The 16,979-nt window shown below is 54.4% G+C and overlaps 5 protein-coding genes across 5 annotated transcripts; 3 read left to right on the top strand and 2 right to left on the bottom strand.

The window, feature by feature from the left end:
* Positions 1–1,442: 1,442 nt before the first annotated feature.
* N0V89_008574 (uncharacterized protein) lies at positions 1,443–2,113 on the top strand (the record flags this gene model as incomplete). The annotated part of the gene is made up of 2 exons (XM_056217327.1): positions 1,443–1,550; positions 1,598–2,113. The coding sequence occupies 2 exons, from the start codon at positions 1,443–1,445 to the stop codon at positions 2,111–2,113; spliced, it is 624 nt and encodes a 207-aa protein (XP_056068883.1).
* A 4,184-nt stretch (positions 2,114–6,297) lies between these two features.
* Positions 6,298–8,388, bottom strand: SKY1 (serine/threonine protein kinase, CMGC; the record flags this gene model as incomplete). The annotated part of the gene is made up of 4 exons (XM_056217326.1): positions 6,298–6,738; positions 6,791–7,052; positions 7,101–8,108; positions 8,222–8,388. The coding sequence occupies 4 exons, from the start codon at positions 8,386–8,388 to the stop codon at positions 6,298–6,300; spliced, it is 1,878 nt and encodes a 625-aa protein (XP_056068882.1).
* A 968-nt stretch (positions 8,389–9,356) lies between these two features.
* IMH1 (Golgin imh1) lies at positions 9,357–12,942 on the bottom strand (the record flags this gene model as incomplete). The annotated part of the gene is made up of 4 exons (XM_056217325.1): positions 9,357–10,959; positions 11,011–12,391; positions 12,439–12,874; positions 12,925–12,942. The coding sequence occupies 4 exons, from the start codon at positions 12,940–12,942 to the stop codon at positions 9,357–9,359; spliced, it is 3,438 nt and encodes a 1,145-aa protein (XP_056068881.1).
* A 234-nt stretch (positions 12,943–13,176) lies between these two features.
* zuo1 (Zuotin) lies at positions 13,177–14,570 on the top strand (the record flags this gene model as incomplete). Its single annotated transcript, XM_056217324.1, has 2 exons — positions 13,177–13,332; positions 13,386–14,570. 2 exons carry the CDS (start codon positions 13,177–13,179, stop codon positions 14,568–14,570), a joined length of 1,341 nt encoding a protein of 446 aa, XP_056068880.1.
* A 933-nt stretch (positions 14,571–15,503) lies between these two features.
* N0V89_008570 (uncharacterized protein) lies at positions 15,504–16,724 on the top strand (the record flags this gene model as incomplete). Its single annotated transcript, XM_056217323.1, has 3 exons — positions 15,504–15,511; positions 15,623–16,016; positions 16,065–16,724. The coding sequence occupies 3 exons, from the start codon at positions 15,504–15,506 to the stop codon at positions 16,722–16,724; spliced, it is 1,062 nt and encodes a 353-aa protein (XP_056068879.1).
* Positions 16,725–16,979: the final 255 nt, after the last annotated feature.

Below are 16,979 nucleotides of genomic sequence, written 5' to 3'. Positions count from 1 at the left end.
GCAAGCGGGATGCAGCACGCGTGCGGGGGCCAAAATGAAGATGTACTGTGTGAGCGGCCCCAGAGAAGGCAGATGCCGTGCTAGCAAGGGGCGAGAGAGGATGAAGGTGGGTGGATGTGGATGCAAGAAGCTGCAGGGCGAAGGGTCGAAGTCCGCCTGCGAATCAGCGTGCTAGCAGTCTACCGGTAGTCTCGCCCTTGCCCCGCGAAGCACCGTCACGACCAAGTTGTCACAGAGACGTTTGCGTGGCGACGGGTACGGAGTTTTCTCTGTGCTCGCGTGCAGCGACGACAAAGGGCTCACGAGGACTGCTGGCTGGTGCTGTTCACGTTCAAGGTGCATGTTCCGCGTGGACAGACGCTGGAGATGGCGAGACAGAAACGGGGGAACACAGGCAACACAATGCGAGCGAAGAACAGCCATCTCAAGTGCACTCGGGCTCATGAATCTGCGGCGGCGGTCCTGTAGCATGCGTGTGAGCGCTCAGCGACGAAGTCGCCAAGCCCAGGGAGACGGATACGATCAATGTCCGGTGCATTGGTCAGCAGTGGCACAACGGTTGGGCCATGTCGTACTGATTGTGCAAATGGCAGCCTCTCGGTGGGCTGCTTCCAGATGGAGTAATGGAGCGATGACTGCAAGCAACGGCCATTCAGCGCGTGCGGGCTGGGTCGTGTCTGTTGCGGCGTGGGTGGCTACCTGGGTAGGTGCCCCGGCCTACCTCCGAAAGGCCGACACGATACAAAAGGCCGTCCTGCCTCGCCCTTAATCATCAATCTTGACTAAGCTCCCCCCAGCCAACTGCATCATCGCGAGTGAGTTGCCCAGCGCGCCCGCCATCCACGTCTGTGACCATGGCCGTCGAGCCCGCTGCAGTCGCGGGCCGCTCCTGCCTCTCGCACTGCCCGCACCTGCCTGCGCACAGTCACAGGAACAAAGGCAAGAGCTAACCGCCGCCAGCGTGCCTGCCCGCGCCGTCGCCCGTCGCGACTTCCTCCACCGCCCGGGCCCTCGCACCCAGCAATCGACTTGCGCCATTGTCCCGCTCTCAGTTGGCCTCACGCAGCCGCTTTCCACGTCACCATTGATGCCGCCCACCCTGCCCACGCTCTATCCAAGCATCCGCACATACGACATGCAAAACCCCGTCGCCCACGTACGTCTCGCTCTCACATAAGCATGCCCGTGGACGTGTGCTAACCGCTGCAGGACCAGAAGGCGCCTACCATTGAGATGAGTGAGTGGGCTCTTCCCCTTTCGGCCATCCAGACGGGAAGCTGGCAATGCGCGATTACTAACGCGCTTGCGGGACAGGCTTAAGAGAGCATCTGCTTGCTGCTGGCGCCGGCCAGCCCAGTGCGCCTCAACCCATGCAGCAACATCCCCACAGCAGCCCCCAGCAGCACGCCATTGACCCCGCCATCGCCGGCCAGCAGTACCAGATGAGCCAGGGCGAGAGCCCCCATATGGGCGACCAGGGCCAGGGCAATGCGAAAGGCCGTCGTGAGCTGAGCACCTCAAAGCGTGCTGCCCAGAATCGCGCTGCCCAGGTCTGCAATGCCACCTCCCCCTTGTCGAGCTACACTGACCCGACCAGCGTGCCTTCCGCCAGCGCAAAGAAGAGTACATCAAGCAGCTCAAAGACCAGGTCAAAGAGTTCGAGCAGCTATGCGAGCTTTACAAGACCCTCCAGACAGAGAACTACCAGCTCCGCGACTACATCATCAACCTGCAGTCCCGACTCCTCGAGACCCAGGGCGAGGTACCTCCGGCTCCGGCCGGCGTCGATCTTTCGCGTCACGGCGAAGCTCCCAATCCCAATCTGAATCAAGCCTCGACGCAGCCCCAGCCCGACCAGCAAGTGCAACCACAGCAAAATGCGAACAATAACAGTAACAATGGTGGTCTCTCAGATAGGCAGATTGGCGAGCTCCAGATGGCCGCTCAAGCAGCCGCCGCTGCGCAGCATGGCGGTCCGTCTTTAAGTAATGGCAAGCATCTCAACGATGGCTCGACTTTCTCAGGGGACTATGCGGACAAGCGCCAGAAGACCGGAGACTCTCCCGCTTCAGGTCAGCATTTCCAGTCACCGTATCCCAATCCTTACGCTTAGATGCAGCAGGAGTCACCGATCCAAACGGCTTATAGCAAAATGCCCACCAAGTTCTCTACAATCGGTAGGCTACATGGACTACTACGGGGATTTGAAGATGCTAAAGATCGTCCATTCTCCCCTATGTTGTTTCCATGCTTTGCTTATCCACGACTTTATGCATATCGCAGCCCACGGCTGCCGGTAACGGTAATTGTTTTAACGGCGTTATACGGCCAAACGCTTATGTTATACCATATTTCTTGCCTCTAGTCTTATACTGGGCGGAAACGGGGAGGAATGACTGGGGTGTTATTGTTTAGATGCGTTGGTGAAGACGCAAGGAAGATTCTCCCGCGCCTACATGTTTGATTTACCATGATCTCATACATTTGTATGTCTACGGTTGTTGCAATACAGAACACAAGGCGGTTACTCTCCGATTTGACGTTGCGGCCAACGCTCGTATGAGAGGGCGCTAGCTATCCCAACGGTACCAATTGGGTCATCCATAATGCTTACTAGGCGATATCAGGGGCAACTGATTGCCAGTGACACGGGTACGACGTTTCAAGATTTGAATCGATTGGATTTGCGCTTTCGAGCCAATGCAGCTGAGTCGTTCGCGAACAAGAGCGACGTACGAGCGTGTCGGTAGAGACATAGACGGCGTTGAACAGCCACATACTCGCTGTCGATAATCAGCATCAATCATATATTATCGCGGGAGGCATTCAATGTTCTTTTCCGGCCTTCGAGGCGCCACCAAGGTTCCGTTCAGAATATTGGTCATTACTAATCATCAAATACCTAAGCACCTAGGCATTCCGCTCATCACGTGAACGTTGGAGTTTACTTATCCGGTGTTTACCACCTCTTTCTACAGAAGGAGTCGACCTAATTACTATTTGTGATCGTTTGGTAAATCAAGTAAACACAGGCCGTCAACACCGAAAGGTGCTTGGTCTGGCATCAGCTGCGGTTTAAAGCGTCCGAACGAACCGCTCCGCCAACACCTATCTTCTCCTGTCCTGCGCGAGTATAGGACGTGTAAGGGCAGGGCGACAATCAATCAGAGCGAGGGGCAATGTACCACTTACATGGACCTTTTGTGTATAAGTATCCTCAGCTCCAGCATGGGATTACTTCTCCAGCGCCAATATGATTGCTTGGACACCGAGCAAAAAGCTCGATCGCATAGCAAGAGTGTCAGGTAGAGGGAATTGCTGCGAGCAAATTACCAAAGTATTATGATCGGGGAGAGTGCTAAAAAGGAAATTGGTAGAAAAACAAAGAGTAATAGCATTTGGATGAAGCCTGCGGAATATATTTGTTGTCCCGCCAAGAGATGCGTTTGCTGGACCTAAATTGAATCTGAAGTATGTCAGTAAGTTGAGAGTATGAGTGAAGGGTGCGCAGCCGTGTACGACATGTGCCTTGCTCAACAGTGTTCACGGCCTGCCACAGTGAACAGACTTTCCACTTTTAGTACACCACGCCAACGGTCTTGCAATCTTCGACTCAAATTCTTCAAAATTATCAAGGCAATATCTGCCACTGAAGGTTTTCCACAGCAAGCTCGAGCTTCTTTCGAAAATTCATGGAGGCGGTCGATATCCCAGTTCAGGAAACGCGCGGGAACTGTAATCAAGGCGAAGCCTAACCTTAGCGATACTATATTTCCTCGCTACTCGCAAGTCTATAATTACATTATTGTAGGCTGTACCACGGACGTTTGGGATGAGGCTGATACCGCAAGACTGTTGAAAACGTGCTGAAAGAAGCCAACAAACGCTCTAATACAATGGATAAATTCGAAGAAAAAGAAAAAGGTTTAGAGGCGCCACGTCGGAGTCTTACTATTTGGCGGAGGACTAGCAGATGGTGGCAGACGACAACATAGACTTGGACATGGTCGACGAGGGTCTTGCGGACCAGGGACACGATGCTTACGAAAAAGATGACGAGATCGGAGAAGGAGAGTTAATCGGCATTGACGGACTATCGGTGATTTGCGAGAAGAATGTGCCACCTCACACGGCGCTTGAATCATAAGTTCAAGTACTTTCGAGCAATACAATTACTATAACGAGTAAGGTAATGATCTGCCCGTGTCGAGAGGTGGGAAGAAGAAGAAAACTGCCGGAAAGAAGCACGTCACGAGCAGGAGGAAGCCTAACCCGAGAAGCGACCAGAAGAAGACGAGCAGCGGAAAACAGTGCCGGCTGAAGCGGAAGCCGTTGATCTGGTACTACCACTGCAAAACGAGCACAGGATATGACGCTACTGACTGTTGATGAGCAAGGTGCTATAATATATCAGAGGAGATCTCACGAAACCACAGACATCACAGTGAAGAAAGACATGCAGTGAAGACATCCATAGCATTCCAAATGCGCTCCATTCCTTTTCAATCATACGCAGGCATAGAGGAAGGCCACAGGCCTGCCTAGGGTACAGATTTGCCGTGAAGAGGCAAACTTGACTCACTGACGGTGAGAATCCTAACGTCGATTAGCCCTGTTCGCATGAGAGCTCACACCAAGAGCTGTAGTGCCCGGTCAAGTTGCCTGGTGCGACAAAAGACATTACACTATGCCGACCTCCGACCCAGCACTGTAGGAACACTCACAGATTGCACCCAAGAGATCAGATCTCATCAGAAAACACGCCAGTATTGACCTTTTCAGTCTCGAGTCGGCTGATTTCAGCCCGCTCGAGCTTAGAAGCAACCCGGCTGCGAAGGACGTACCAGCAAGTGGCGCCAATACCGACAACAAGAACCAGGAAGAGAAGGCACATTAGCCAGTGAAAGGCCACCGGGTGGTGCTTGTACGCCTTAGCAAAAGCATCCTTCATGACTATTCCGAGGCAAGATTAGTAAAGGACATATAGAATGAGAGGTTGGTGAGGGCTTGCAGACCTTCAGCCCGCTTCGGATGGCACTCGAAGATGGTGGGGCAACTTCCAGGCTTCCAGGGCTCAGTCGGCGGCGGTGGTGGCGGTTGGGTGAAGTGGTTAGGTGGCGGTGGTTTGGCGACGCGGTTGCCCATGTTGACGGAAATCAAGGCGAGCGTGAGTGTGAGAAACGATGTAGATCGTCGCACAGGATGCTTTCAAGGGTTCGAGGTTGGTTTGAGTGTAGAGGAAGATGGAGTAGAAGCGAAGAACGATTTGTGCACGCAGACAGGCTATTGTTGGGAGCGATTGCAAACGAAGGCAGGCGCACACAATCGCTCCGTCAAACAGCCTAATGGCAAGAAATGCTTACTTCGAGCTATGTTGTAGGTTCACGGTGAAGCGCAGGCATGCGAATGCGGGCGATGCGTTTGTGGACGATGCTTCGTGGGAGCCTTCGTTTGCACCAAGCGTCTGTTGTGTGAATGGCATCGATTGACTGAACAGTTACTTCCGGTCGTTTGGAGCGATGGGCGTTAATACGAGTTTGACAGACACTGGTAGCTCTCAAGAAGCCGACACTTCCACTCTCCTCCATCACATCGTTGCCCTCGACAATTGCGTACAACTGCGTTCGATGTCTTCAAGTGAGAGAACCTGCGATGCTCGTTTCCTTTGGAGGATAGCCGTCTAGAAGCGGTCAACGTCACATAATTGCGAGTGACTCGATCGGGGAAACGTGAGCCAATCATTCCGTCAATAGAGTGGCTATCTTACAGTGTCTTGTCCTGTCAGAGAATGGCGATCCGCCTGGTGCAAGGCTGTGCACGTATCGACACCTCACGAGGATGCCATGCCATATGGTTGCACCGCAGTGACCAGTGACTATGAGACATACACAATGCATCCTCACCGTACACTAAAGGGGATATTTCAGGACCATGACATGCCCATATAACCTCAGATCCACGCTATACCTACTATGGTACTCTAGTAACGAGCGACAATTTGCGAGCAATGGCTGACCAAGATAAGGATAGAGTTGACTCAATATCTGGACCAAACAACCAAGGTCTGAGTCAAATTTCACTCGCACAGAGACGCCGTGGCCAACCCGCTAAACAGAAACAGAAACAGAAAGAAAAATCCATTTCCGTTCTCTTGCCTTGTGCTCACTGTACCTGCAACCGCACTCGTACTACCGCAAAGACAGACCGCCATGCAATTGATCATTTCGTCGTGTCACATGTGTCTCAACACAAGCGCTGAGATCAAGGGATGGGCGCCAAAACCTTGAAACATCATGTCTATCTCGCCTTCTTCACCTCCGTCGCCCATCCCTCAATGCCTTCCCCTTTGCTGCCCACCGTGATGTCCAAGCTGACGTTCTCCATCCCCTTCGTATCCTTCAGGAACGCGTGTCCTGCCATCCCTCCCGCGTTCGCCCGATCCACAGGCAACAGCTCCAACATTGGCAGCAAAAAGTCTGCAATTCTCTTGCTCTCCTCACTCGAGAAATGGTATTTCTCGTGAAGCACGTCGGGCAAAGCCCAGTGGCGTAATCGGTGGATGTTGCGCAGCTCCCCCTTTCTATTGAAAATTTCTTGCGACCACTTTCCCGACATGCAGAGGGACTTGGGGAAAGCGCCGAGGAGCTCAATGATCTGTGCGATGTGATCGTCATCTTTGCCATATTTCGTGCCAGATTGCGGATCGAACAGGTAGTCACCGGTTATGAGCTCGAAGACCTGATGACTGTTATTCTGCGTTCAAGTGGGTTTTGACATGAGTTGATCATACCATAGCAGCCATACTCCACACATCAGTGCTAGCACCCCACTTTCCACCTAAGATAACCTCCGGAGACCTGTATTGCCGGGTCTGGATGTCGTTGGTGAAGTGGTGCCCGACCCAGCACGCGTTACCAAGATCTGCAATCTTGACGGAGATGGTCTCGAAAGAGACGTCTTCGGCTATTTTCTCGGCCGATGTTTCGTTCTTAGAGGAACTGCCGCTCGATTTGTCCAGGCTGATACCCGACACTTCCTTCGTCAGGAGATCACTAAACGATTCGTCAGCTAGCATATGTGAACAAGGACAGGAGGCTTACGCAGTCTTCTCCCGCTGTTTCTGTACATCTTCTTCGCTTGCTGGTGGCTTGAGACCGAGCCTTTCTGACATGGACAGAGTGGACGAGGGTGATGACGTGCCTAAAGCACCACTCGTTACATTGCCGTCTTGCGAAGGCGGGGCCAGCCCAGTTGCAGGTGACTCACTACCGGTGTTCTCGCTCACAATCTTATTAAGACTCTGTGCGCTGCCGGGAAAGTTGGCCAGATCGGAATGACTGAAGCTAGCATTGAGAGGACTGGGGAGTGGCTGGCTGCCTGTAATGAGCGTTCTACGTCTCCGCCGGCCATTCGGATTACTCCGTTCGATGTCCTTCTTAGGGTCATCCTTGACATATGTCTTTACGATCTGCTCGACGTCGCCAATCTCAATGAGTACGTTCTCGGGTTTCAGGTCAGTGTGGATGATGCCACACTCGCGGTGTAGGTAGTCGAGGCCCAGCAATACTTGTTTCGTGATTTGTTTGACGAGTGGCATGGGTATGCCGCGGTGATTCCAGCGCTTTATGAGACCAAGCAGATTCTCTCCCAGTACCTCAAACACCATGCACACGTGCACGCCATTGGGGCCTTTGTGGTTGAACGAGTCGAGGAGGCTGACTACATGGGCGCGGCCGGGGTGGTCCTTGTTCGCGTCGACAACCTTCTTCAAAAGCTTGATTTCGTCGAGAGCAGTCTCGGTATAATGCGCGGCGGAGCGGACAACCTTGAGGGCAACGTGCTTGCCCGTGGTGTTGTCGCGAGAGAGCCACACGGTGGAGAAGTGACCCCACCCCAGCTTGCGCACGATTGTGTACTTGCCGTCCTTGTACTCTTCGCCGACCTGGACCGGGTGGTAGCCGCCCTTGCAGTAGTCCTCGCTATCCTCCTCGTCGGCCGTGTTCTCGGCCTCGTCGACCGACGACGAGGAGCTCGAAGGCGAGTGGCTCAATTGGCTCGCGTACATTTTGTGGTGGGACAGTGGGGAAGCGGTGGTGGGCTGCTGGACACTGGGGTGCGAGAGTCAGCAAAAATTCACAAGAAGCGTGCGAGGGGGCGCGCGACGGCGGGCAAGGTGCAGGCGACAGGGAAGGGGCGCGGTGGACAGGGCGAGAATACGCACTTGTAGTGAAAGGAGCCTGAGGCCTCGTCCTGTTGATGGGCTTCAGACGTGGTGATGATGGGCTTGAGGTCGGCTTTTCGGCGCTTCTTGCCTCCATTCCCGTTCGCGGCCTGCGCGACCTGCTTCGCCTTGTTGATGGCAGCCTTCTTGATGTCGGCACCGTTCATCATGTCTCTCCCCGCCGCAAGCGCCAAACAGGGTGGTCCGCGCTGCTTCTGGGGCGCCGAGGGTGGTGCGATGCGGGTTGGCGTGCGAAGGCGGGCTCAGTTCATCTACGGTGCGCGGCTCTCGGGGGGTTCTGTGGTGTGTCGGGCAGGCCAGCGCGCGCAGCAGGCGTCGTGCCGGGTGCTGCACTTGCAATTGCTGGGGAGAGATATGGGCTTCTAGCGCTCGTTTGTCGGCCAATCTTGGGCCGCACACCCCTGGCAGCGAAGATGGCGGGGTCTTCGTGCTGCGCTCGCGGATCGTCTGCGCGTGGGCGGAGGGCGACCGAGGGAAGGCGTCGACGTTGCGAGCGAGGGCGAGGAGCGGCGTCTGGAGTGCAGGTCAGAGGCTCGCATCCGGCGGCGATGCAATGGCACCAAAGGCTGCTAGCTCGCTGGCTCGGGGCGGTAAAGCTGGCCAGCAATGATGCAACCACGCGCTTTGAGACACGCCTGTTTTCCGGGCCACCCAACCTCGACTCGCCGCGGGGCCGCCCGCCACAGTTGCGCTGTGAACTTCACGTATGACTTGCATGGCCATCCATTGAATGCATGCCCGAGTGCATCCGCCTGAGCCTTTGCCTTCGCCTGGGCCGTGGCCAGGTCTGGTGGCTATTTCCGACTACCTCCCCCACGCCCAGTCCGTTCTACAGTACAGAAGATGCTTGCGGACTTGCGCTATCCGCAGCGGAGAGACCCATATGCCATATCCGACTTTCACTTGCTAATCCTACACAACCACCCGTCGCTATGCAAAACAACCAAACAATGGGAGGCGCCAAAATCATGTCATGCACATGGTGGAACATCACCCATGTTGCACAACTCGCGCCCTGAGACGTCCTACTACTTTGCGGAGATTGCCGCAGTCCACCGCTGTTCATCTTTCCTGCGGCTTGTCAGTAATAGGAACTACTATCTCAACATGTCGCTTACTTGTCAAAGTGCAGGAGCATCCCCAGCACGGGAATGAGCTGCTGCTGGTACTTCTTGTCCTTCTGCTCCAAGAACTGCAACAGCACGTTTTTCAGATAGACGTAGTCCACGGCTCCGTCGCCAGCCTGCGCAGTGGGCGCTCCGCCCTTGGGCGTTGGAGATGCGATGCGTGATCTTGATGATTCGAGCGAAGACCTCGATGACTGCACGTTTGATTCTGGTGCACGCATCTTCAATGCTCTGAGCTCATCTGACATGCTCTTGCTCGACTTCTGCAGCTTCTCGAGTCGGTTCTGCGTCTCATCAAACGCACGTCGCAGCTCGACCTTCTCCTTCTCCAGGTCACGCGCCTGCTTCTCGCTCTCGTCCAGAGCATCGCGCAACTGGCTGAGTGCCGCACGTACCTCGGCAGCTTCGTCGTTGGCTTGTGTTGCTCGTCGTTCAAAGTCCTCTTTTTGGCGTCTGAGCTCTTTTTCGGATGAAGCCAGGTCTTCCTTGTCTTCTTGGGCCCGTATGACTGCACGCTCTGCATCACGGACTTTCTGTTTGAGCTCTTCCAGCTCACGGGCACGTCGTCGACCAAATGAGCTAGCTTGCTCTTCAGCTCTTTCTCTCTCTTCAATCGCAATGTCAAGGCGATCTTGCATCTCCCTGATGCGCGCATCGGCTCGACCCTGCGCATCTGCAAGAAGCCTCCTCATGGTTTCAGCTTCACGGCTGCGTTCGCTGAGCAATCGGTGTGCGTCCGCAAGCTCTTCCTCTAGGCTTTCGCTTCTAGCGCGTACCTCCTTCATCTGCGTGCCTATTTCCAAACTTTGATCTTGCATGCTATTCATGAGGTCCTGTGCGCTTGCATACTGAGCAGACTTGAGCTGAATCTCATCGTGCAGACCGCCGGCTTCGCGCTGCAGTTTCTCGACCTGCTGCTCCAGGTCTCGAAGTGTTGCGCGGGACTTCTTAAGGTCTTCTTGCGCCTTGGTGAGCTCCTTGGTGAGTCTCTCACGGTTTTCGATGGCGTCGTTACGATCGCTCTCGGACTTCTGAAGGTCACGTTGGATCTTCCGGTTGGTTTCCTCCAGCGCAAGCCTCTGTGTTGTTTCTTGTCTGACCTTGTCGTTCAGGGTTTTGATGTCACCATCCTTGTCAGAGACTCGAGTTCGATAAGCCACGATCTCGGATTTGAGGTCTTTTTCACGGCTCTCCAGACGACGCATTTCCGATGATTTGATGGAAAGCTCTTCCTTGGCGCTTCGCAATTCAGTAACCTCCTTGCGCAACGACGTAAGTTCCGGCTGAGCTTTCTGCAAGACATCTCTCATGTCCGTAAGTTCCTTAAATCTTGAAGCAGCGAGCTGTTCCGCCACAGATAGATCAGTCTGCAAAGAATTAGCCTTGGCTTTGAGCTCCTCGAACTCTACCGCCAAAGCCTTCTTTTCTTGCTCCGAACTCTCTTGGGCAGATGTGCCAGTGCGTAGCTCTGCGATCTCCTTCTCTAATTTTGCAAGGTTCTCCATTAGAGCCGTCTTCTCCGCCTGTAATTGCTTTACCTGGTCCTTCGCCTCCGTGTGCTCCGAGCCAAAGTCAAGCAGATCCTGCCTCCTTGGATCGAAATTAGTGATTGCATTAGGCTTTTGAGAGGACTGGACTTACAGAGTCTCGATCTCCTCTCGCATTGCTTCTTCGTCCTTTAGTTTCTTTTTCAAGTTGTCAATGGAATTGCCCTTTTCCGTGACCTCGGTCTCCAGACGCTCGATCGCAGCAATCTTTGCTTCCAAGTCTGACCTGAGCTGTGAGACGGTCTTCTGTGCGTCTTCCAACTGGGACGGGAGAACCTCAGCAGCACTAGGACTCAAAAGTCCATTAGAGTCGTCAGCCTCGCTTGGTGTCTTCTCCAAGGGAGCCCCATTGGCAGCCTTCCCACCCTTCTTCTTCTTCTTGTTCTTCTTTTTGGAGGAAGTCCCGGCGTCCGTAACAGGTGTGGGTACTGGCGTAGATGCCTCAGCCTCGTTCACGGACTTCTGACTCGAAGCAGCTGCAAGATCTTTGTAAGCCTGCTCCAGTTCGCTTTGCGTCTTGTCACGTTCCGATTCTGCGTCTTTCAACTGGTCGCGCAAGTTGTTTACCAAACCATTGAGCGTCTCGTTGCGCTTCTCTGTCTTGGATTGAGTATCACGGAGGTTCACAATTTCACCTTCCAGATGCTCCACTTGCTTCCTCAAGGCATCTGAATGATAACTCTCCACGAGCTCTTCTCCCCGGGTGGAATGTAGCTCTTCAAGCTCTTTTGATGCCGCGTCCAGCTTTGCATGGAGATCCGCAAGGGTCTTCTCTTGCGCGCTATAGCCATCTTTCTGCTTTCCAAGATCTTGTTCGGCATTTTGAAGCTTGCTCTGAAGGTCGTCGATCGTCGAATCAAGCTCTTTCTGGCGCTCGGCGGTCTCCTTTTGCGCGCGCGTGTACTGATCCTTGAAGGTGATCAAATCGTTTGTTGTGGTCTCGAGGTTCTTCATGAATGATTCTGCCGACTCCTGTGCTACAGATAGCTCCTTCTTCAGCGATTGATTCTCTTCATCAAGCTTTTCGGCCTTCTCTTCACTTTCCTTTAGCTGCGATTGCAGTCGCGGCAGCTCGCTATCATAGGAAAAGAATTCATCGTTGTCCTCCGTCGCTTCGGTCCTTTTGGAGGATTTGGATGAGGATGACGGAGCAACGGATTGTGTCTGGACGGTCGAATCGTCTTTCAGTGTTTCGTTCGATTCAATCTGCGCCTGTAACTTCCCTGCTTCTTCAGATGCTTCCTTCGCCTCCTTTTCCGCTTCTTCCAGCTTCTTGTTCATTTCGTCCCGCTCTTTGGAAACCCTCTTAAGCTCTTCCATGAGCATGTCGCTTTTGACGTTTAGCTGGCCGAGATATGTTACAAATTCCGCAGGTTCGCTGATCGACGTCAACGGGGTATTCTCGCGGAGAGAAGCTTCGAAGGATTCGATGAGGCTAACCCGGGCGTGGGCAATGCGATAGGAGCGAAGCAACTCTACATGGTGGTTAGATGCGACAAGCTGAGCAAACGATTCCACTGACCAGAATACTTTGGCTCGAGCTTGTCAAGTTTCCTCAGCCGAGCTCTTGTTTCCGGCGCTATCTCAGGTGTTGGTAGTGCCTTTTCTTCCGCAGCTTCGGCCTCTCCATCCTCCTCCTCCTTCTCTTTGTCCTCACTTGCTCCTGCTGTTTCTCCACCCTCTGCTTTCTCCTTCGGGCGCGGAGTCCCTATTCTACTCGGCTGCTCATCGTCTTCGCCTATGACAAATTCCGGATCGAACTCTGAGGGATCGGGACCTTTCCCTGTGGGCGCTGCCTTGTCGCCATCCTTTCCTTTGAGTGGGCGCTTCGACGGCGAAAGATTGCGCGAATTCGACCGCTTCGAAGTGGAGCCTGACCGTGACCGCGATGCCTGGGCAGAAGCCCGCTGCTTTGCTTGCTCTTCAGCAATTCGGGCATCGAGTGCACCTTTGATGCGCTGGGAGTCTACGGTTAGTTGTGATCGCGAAACTACAAGAACACCAATACCTGAAAGCCTTGGAACATGTTCGCAATAGATTATGAGGTCGGAGATAGAAGAGATCGGGTCTAATATCTATGGGATTGCCATGATCCAAGTGTCCACTGCACGGCCAAAGTGTACCGCGTGTGAGACGTACGTACGTCTGGGGCTGCAGGGGTCTCCACGCTAGCCACTGCTTCGGTTAAGTCGGATCCATGGTGTCGCCAAAATTAATCTTTCGCGAGACGCTCTTCTTGCAACCCCGCAACAGATACATCATGGCATCGGCGTCTGTACAGATTAACCTGCCTCTGCCAGTCCTGCCTGCGGGTTGGACCGCGGAGAAAGACTTCAAGCCTATCGGGCACCTCAGCCATGCGACTGACCGCAACATCGAGCCTGTCGGCCCCCATTTCCTCGCCCACGCGCGCAGGGTACGTCTTACTTTGAGCAATCCTGAACAAAACTAATTGCTGTGCACTTGTAGAAGCGACACAAGCGCACCTTCTCCGAGGACGACCGCATCCAGGCTCAGGCGAACGTGAAGAAGATCGAGGATGATGATGAGGGCGAGATCAGCGAACCTGAGGACCCACTGATGCTGCAGCGCGAGGCTAAGGACTGGAAGGGCCAGGACCACTACGCTGTTCTTGGGATCACGAGGTACCGATGGCGCGCCACCGAAGATCAGATCAAGCGTGCCCACCGCAAGAAGGTCCTCAAGCACCACCCCGACAAGAAGGCCGCCAAGGGTGGGACCGAGGACGATCAATTCTTCAAGTGTATTCAGAAGGCTACTGAAGTTCTTCTCGACCCCGTCAAGAGGAAACAGTTTGACTCTGTTGACGAGGCGGCGGACGTTGAGCCACCCACGAAGTCGGAGACGAAAAAGGGTAATTTCTACAAGCTCTGGGGCAAGGTCTTTGATGCAGAAGGCCGTTTCTCGAACAAGCAGCCTGTGCCGAAGCTTGGTAACGAGAAGAGCAACAAAGAGGATGTTGAGAACTTCTACAACTTCTGGTACAACTTCGACAGTTGGCGAACCTTTGAGTACCTCGACGAGGACGTTCCTGATGACAACGAGAACCGAGATCAGAAGCGCCACGTTGAGCGCAAGAACCAGAACGCTAGGCGCAAGAAGAAGACTGAGGACACTGCGCGCTTGAGGAAGCTTGTTGACGACTGTTTGGCCCTCGACGAGCGCATTAAGCTCTTCCGCCAGCAGGAGAACGCTCACAAGAACAAGCGTCGTCTTGAAAAGGAGGCGGAGCAGAAGCGCATCGCTGAGGATGCTGCCAAGGCCAAAGAAGAGGAGGCTAAACTCCAGGCTGAGAAGGAGGCCGCTGAGAAGGCACAGAAGGCTGAGGGCAAGAAGGCTAAGGAGGCTGCCAAGAACGCGGCGAAGAAGAACAAGCGTGTCATTCGCGGCGCTGTCAAGGATGCCAACTACTTCCATGGAGCTGGAGATGCCCCGGCCTCACAGATCGACAGCGCGCTCAACGATGTTGATGCCCTCATTACCAAGCTTGACAACGAAGAGATTGCCGCGCTGACGGCCAAACTGAACGGGGCGAAGGGTGCCGATGCGATCAAGCAAGTCTACCAGGACGAGGTCAAGCAGTTGATAGGCGCTGGCAAGTTGAAGGAGGGAGAGCTCAAGTCTCTATCGTAGTGGAGGACATGGGCGCGATTCGTTGGTTCAGTTAGTTAGGTTCTAGTAGAAGCCATTGCACTCTCAAAGACGGTTACTGGTGCCTCATTGTACGCTGCCAAGCCCTGAACGTGTATTCTGGAGTGTCAACAAGCACCCAAGTAGTGCATGGGATGGCTGTCGTGCTGCAGTTTGACACAATGACGTGTCTGGTTGCTGACGACCACCACCTCACCTGCATGTCGTCTTGCAGCGCCATCCATGTCTCCACGCTTGCCCAGCATCGATGCCGTCCGTTTGGAGCTCTCGGCGCGGCAGGCGTGCTGGGCGCGACATGGAACAAATAAGCTGGGAACAGCGCCTAGACGGAGCCTCGATCCATAACAATCCCCAAGCGCCGTCGGACCACCAACTTCCTCAGCGTCACTTTCCGTCGCCAATCGCACGATCCCCGCGCCCGCTTAAACGCCCCGCGCCAAGCCGAAGCACAGCAGCATCGTCACTTGTCGGAGCGCACGATTGCACGCAAGGATTCCGGCCGGCGTGGTCTGGCATACGCCTTTGCGACCTGATCTGATCAAATACCAGGATGAGCGGCGTGTCCCCCACGTCGCAATCGCGGAATGCCTCTCCAGCGCCTCCCCGACCTCGAAGCTCGACGCCGGGCCAGACGGTGAGCCCACGGCTGCCGCCCATGGCAGCAGCAGGCTCGGAGGACCCCTCACGCCGCCCATCGATTTCATTCAAGGCGCATGCCAGCAGGTCGCACCCCAGAGGCAGCCCGCGCCGTGGCCAGCCTAGACGCCGCATATCGTCACCTCCTCCTCCCCCGTAAGTATTGGCTCGCTACCACTCCTCGTGCAGACCGCCCCAGCATAAGAGCACGTTCCTGCACCTGGCTTCGCCATTCGCTGTTATCGTCATTCCTTCCCTCACCTTCAATGACCGACGACCATGGCGGAGTATGCCCCACCGCTTGCGGGCAGCTCTAGGGGAGAGCACTAGGCTTGGGAGCCTCTTATGTTCCTCATAGTTGCTTCTGTTGACGGGACATTCTACTGACAAATACCCAGTGTATTCCAACCCCGCGTGTCCTTCGATACATTCGACAAACCGGCCGACTTCATTGAAGAGACCTCATTCACGCTTATAGCCAAGCACAAGGACTACGAGTACACTAAACGCTCACGAACGTTTCTGTGCGGCTGCGATGACAACGACTATTCGGATTATGCGCTGCAATGGCTAATAGACGAGTTGGTGGACGACGGTGACGAGGTCGTGTGCTTGAGGGTGGTGGAAAAAGACGACACCATAGCCAGCGACAGAAGCGTCGAAAAGGGTCGCTACCGTGCGGAGGCAGAGGCTTTGATGAAGTCTGTGCAGGCGAAGAACCACGAGAACAAAGCTATCAATTTGGTTCTGGAGTTTGCGATGGGCAAGGTGAATACTGTTATTGACGACATGGTGAGTCAAGATACGGTGCGTCGATGGCGCGAGACTGATTGCATTTAGATCAATCTGTATGAGCCAGCAATTCTCGTAGTCGGCACCAGAGGCCGGAGTCTAGGTGGTTTCCAGGGTCTGCTCCCCGGATCAGTGTCCAAGTACTGCCTTCAGCACTCACCTGTGCCCGTTATTGTTGTGCGTCCTTCGTCGAAGCGTAACAAGGCACGGAATAAACGTGCTCTAGACCCGAACAGACACTCCTACAAGGATCTGTTGGAAAAGAGTGGCCACCTGATCGACACCGATGCTCGTAGCTTCAATGTAGACGACTCACGGCAGGCGTCCGAAGACGAGGCCGCCGCTGTAGCCGCGGCGATTGGATATAGACCGTTAGGAGGAAGTCCCTTGGTGCAATCCCAGACAGTTCCTGTGAACTTGGACCGAACCATCGCAGACCAAGACCTGAAGAGCCCCGGCGTTGTCATGAAGAGCCCGGAGCTGCAAAATCTCGAAAGTCCCGAGATATCAGATTCGAGCATTAGCGATGATGAAGATGATGGTGGCGTACCTACCGCTGCTCTAGGTCTAGGCGTAGATGTTGAGAGAGAGGCTGGGGAAGCGCAGAGCGCGAGGTCTGCCGAAGAGGTTCAGAGGGCAGTGCCCGAGATCAAAGAAACGGAGCTCAGCGAGGTGGACCCCAACTGGAACGAGGCAGTTGCCACATAACCGAAATATGAGGAGACAGAGGAGCCATCCAAGGCAGAGGAGCTATCCAAGGCAGAGGAGCTATCCAAAGCCGCTCAGTCCACCCAACATTAGCAATCATTCTAGGGCGTCCTATTGCTGCATCACAAAACCCACAGATCCAGTCATGCCCCGTTACGAGCTCCTCATGCACGCGAGGTTATCAATCAAACGGAGCCATGAATAATGCATTTCAGGGAATCGAATAGATAGCATAAACAAGTCTGCCCATACCAG

The sequence above is a fragment of the Didymosphaeria variabile genome, assembly GCF_027946475.1.
Source record: "Didymosphaeria variabile strain IMI 356815 chromosome Unknown scaffold_6, whole genome shotgun sequence".
NCBI classification, from domain to species: Eukaryota; Fungi; Ascomycota; class Dothideomycetes; order Pleosporales; family Didymosphaeriaceae; genus Didymosphaeria; species Didymosphaeria variabile.
Note: the sequence above shows the minus strand (reverse complement) of the source record. Positions and strands in the feature narration are given on the sequence as shown.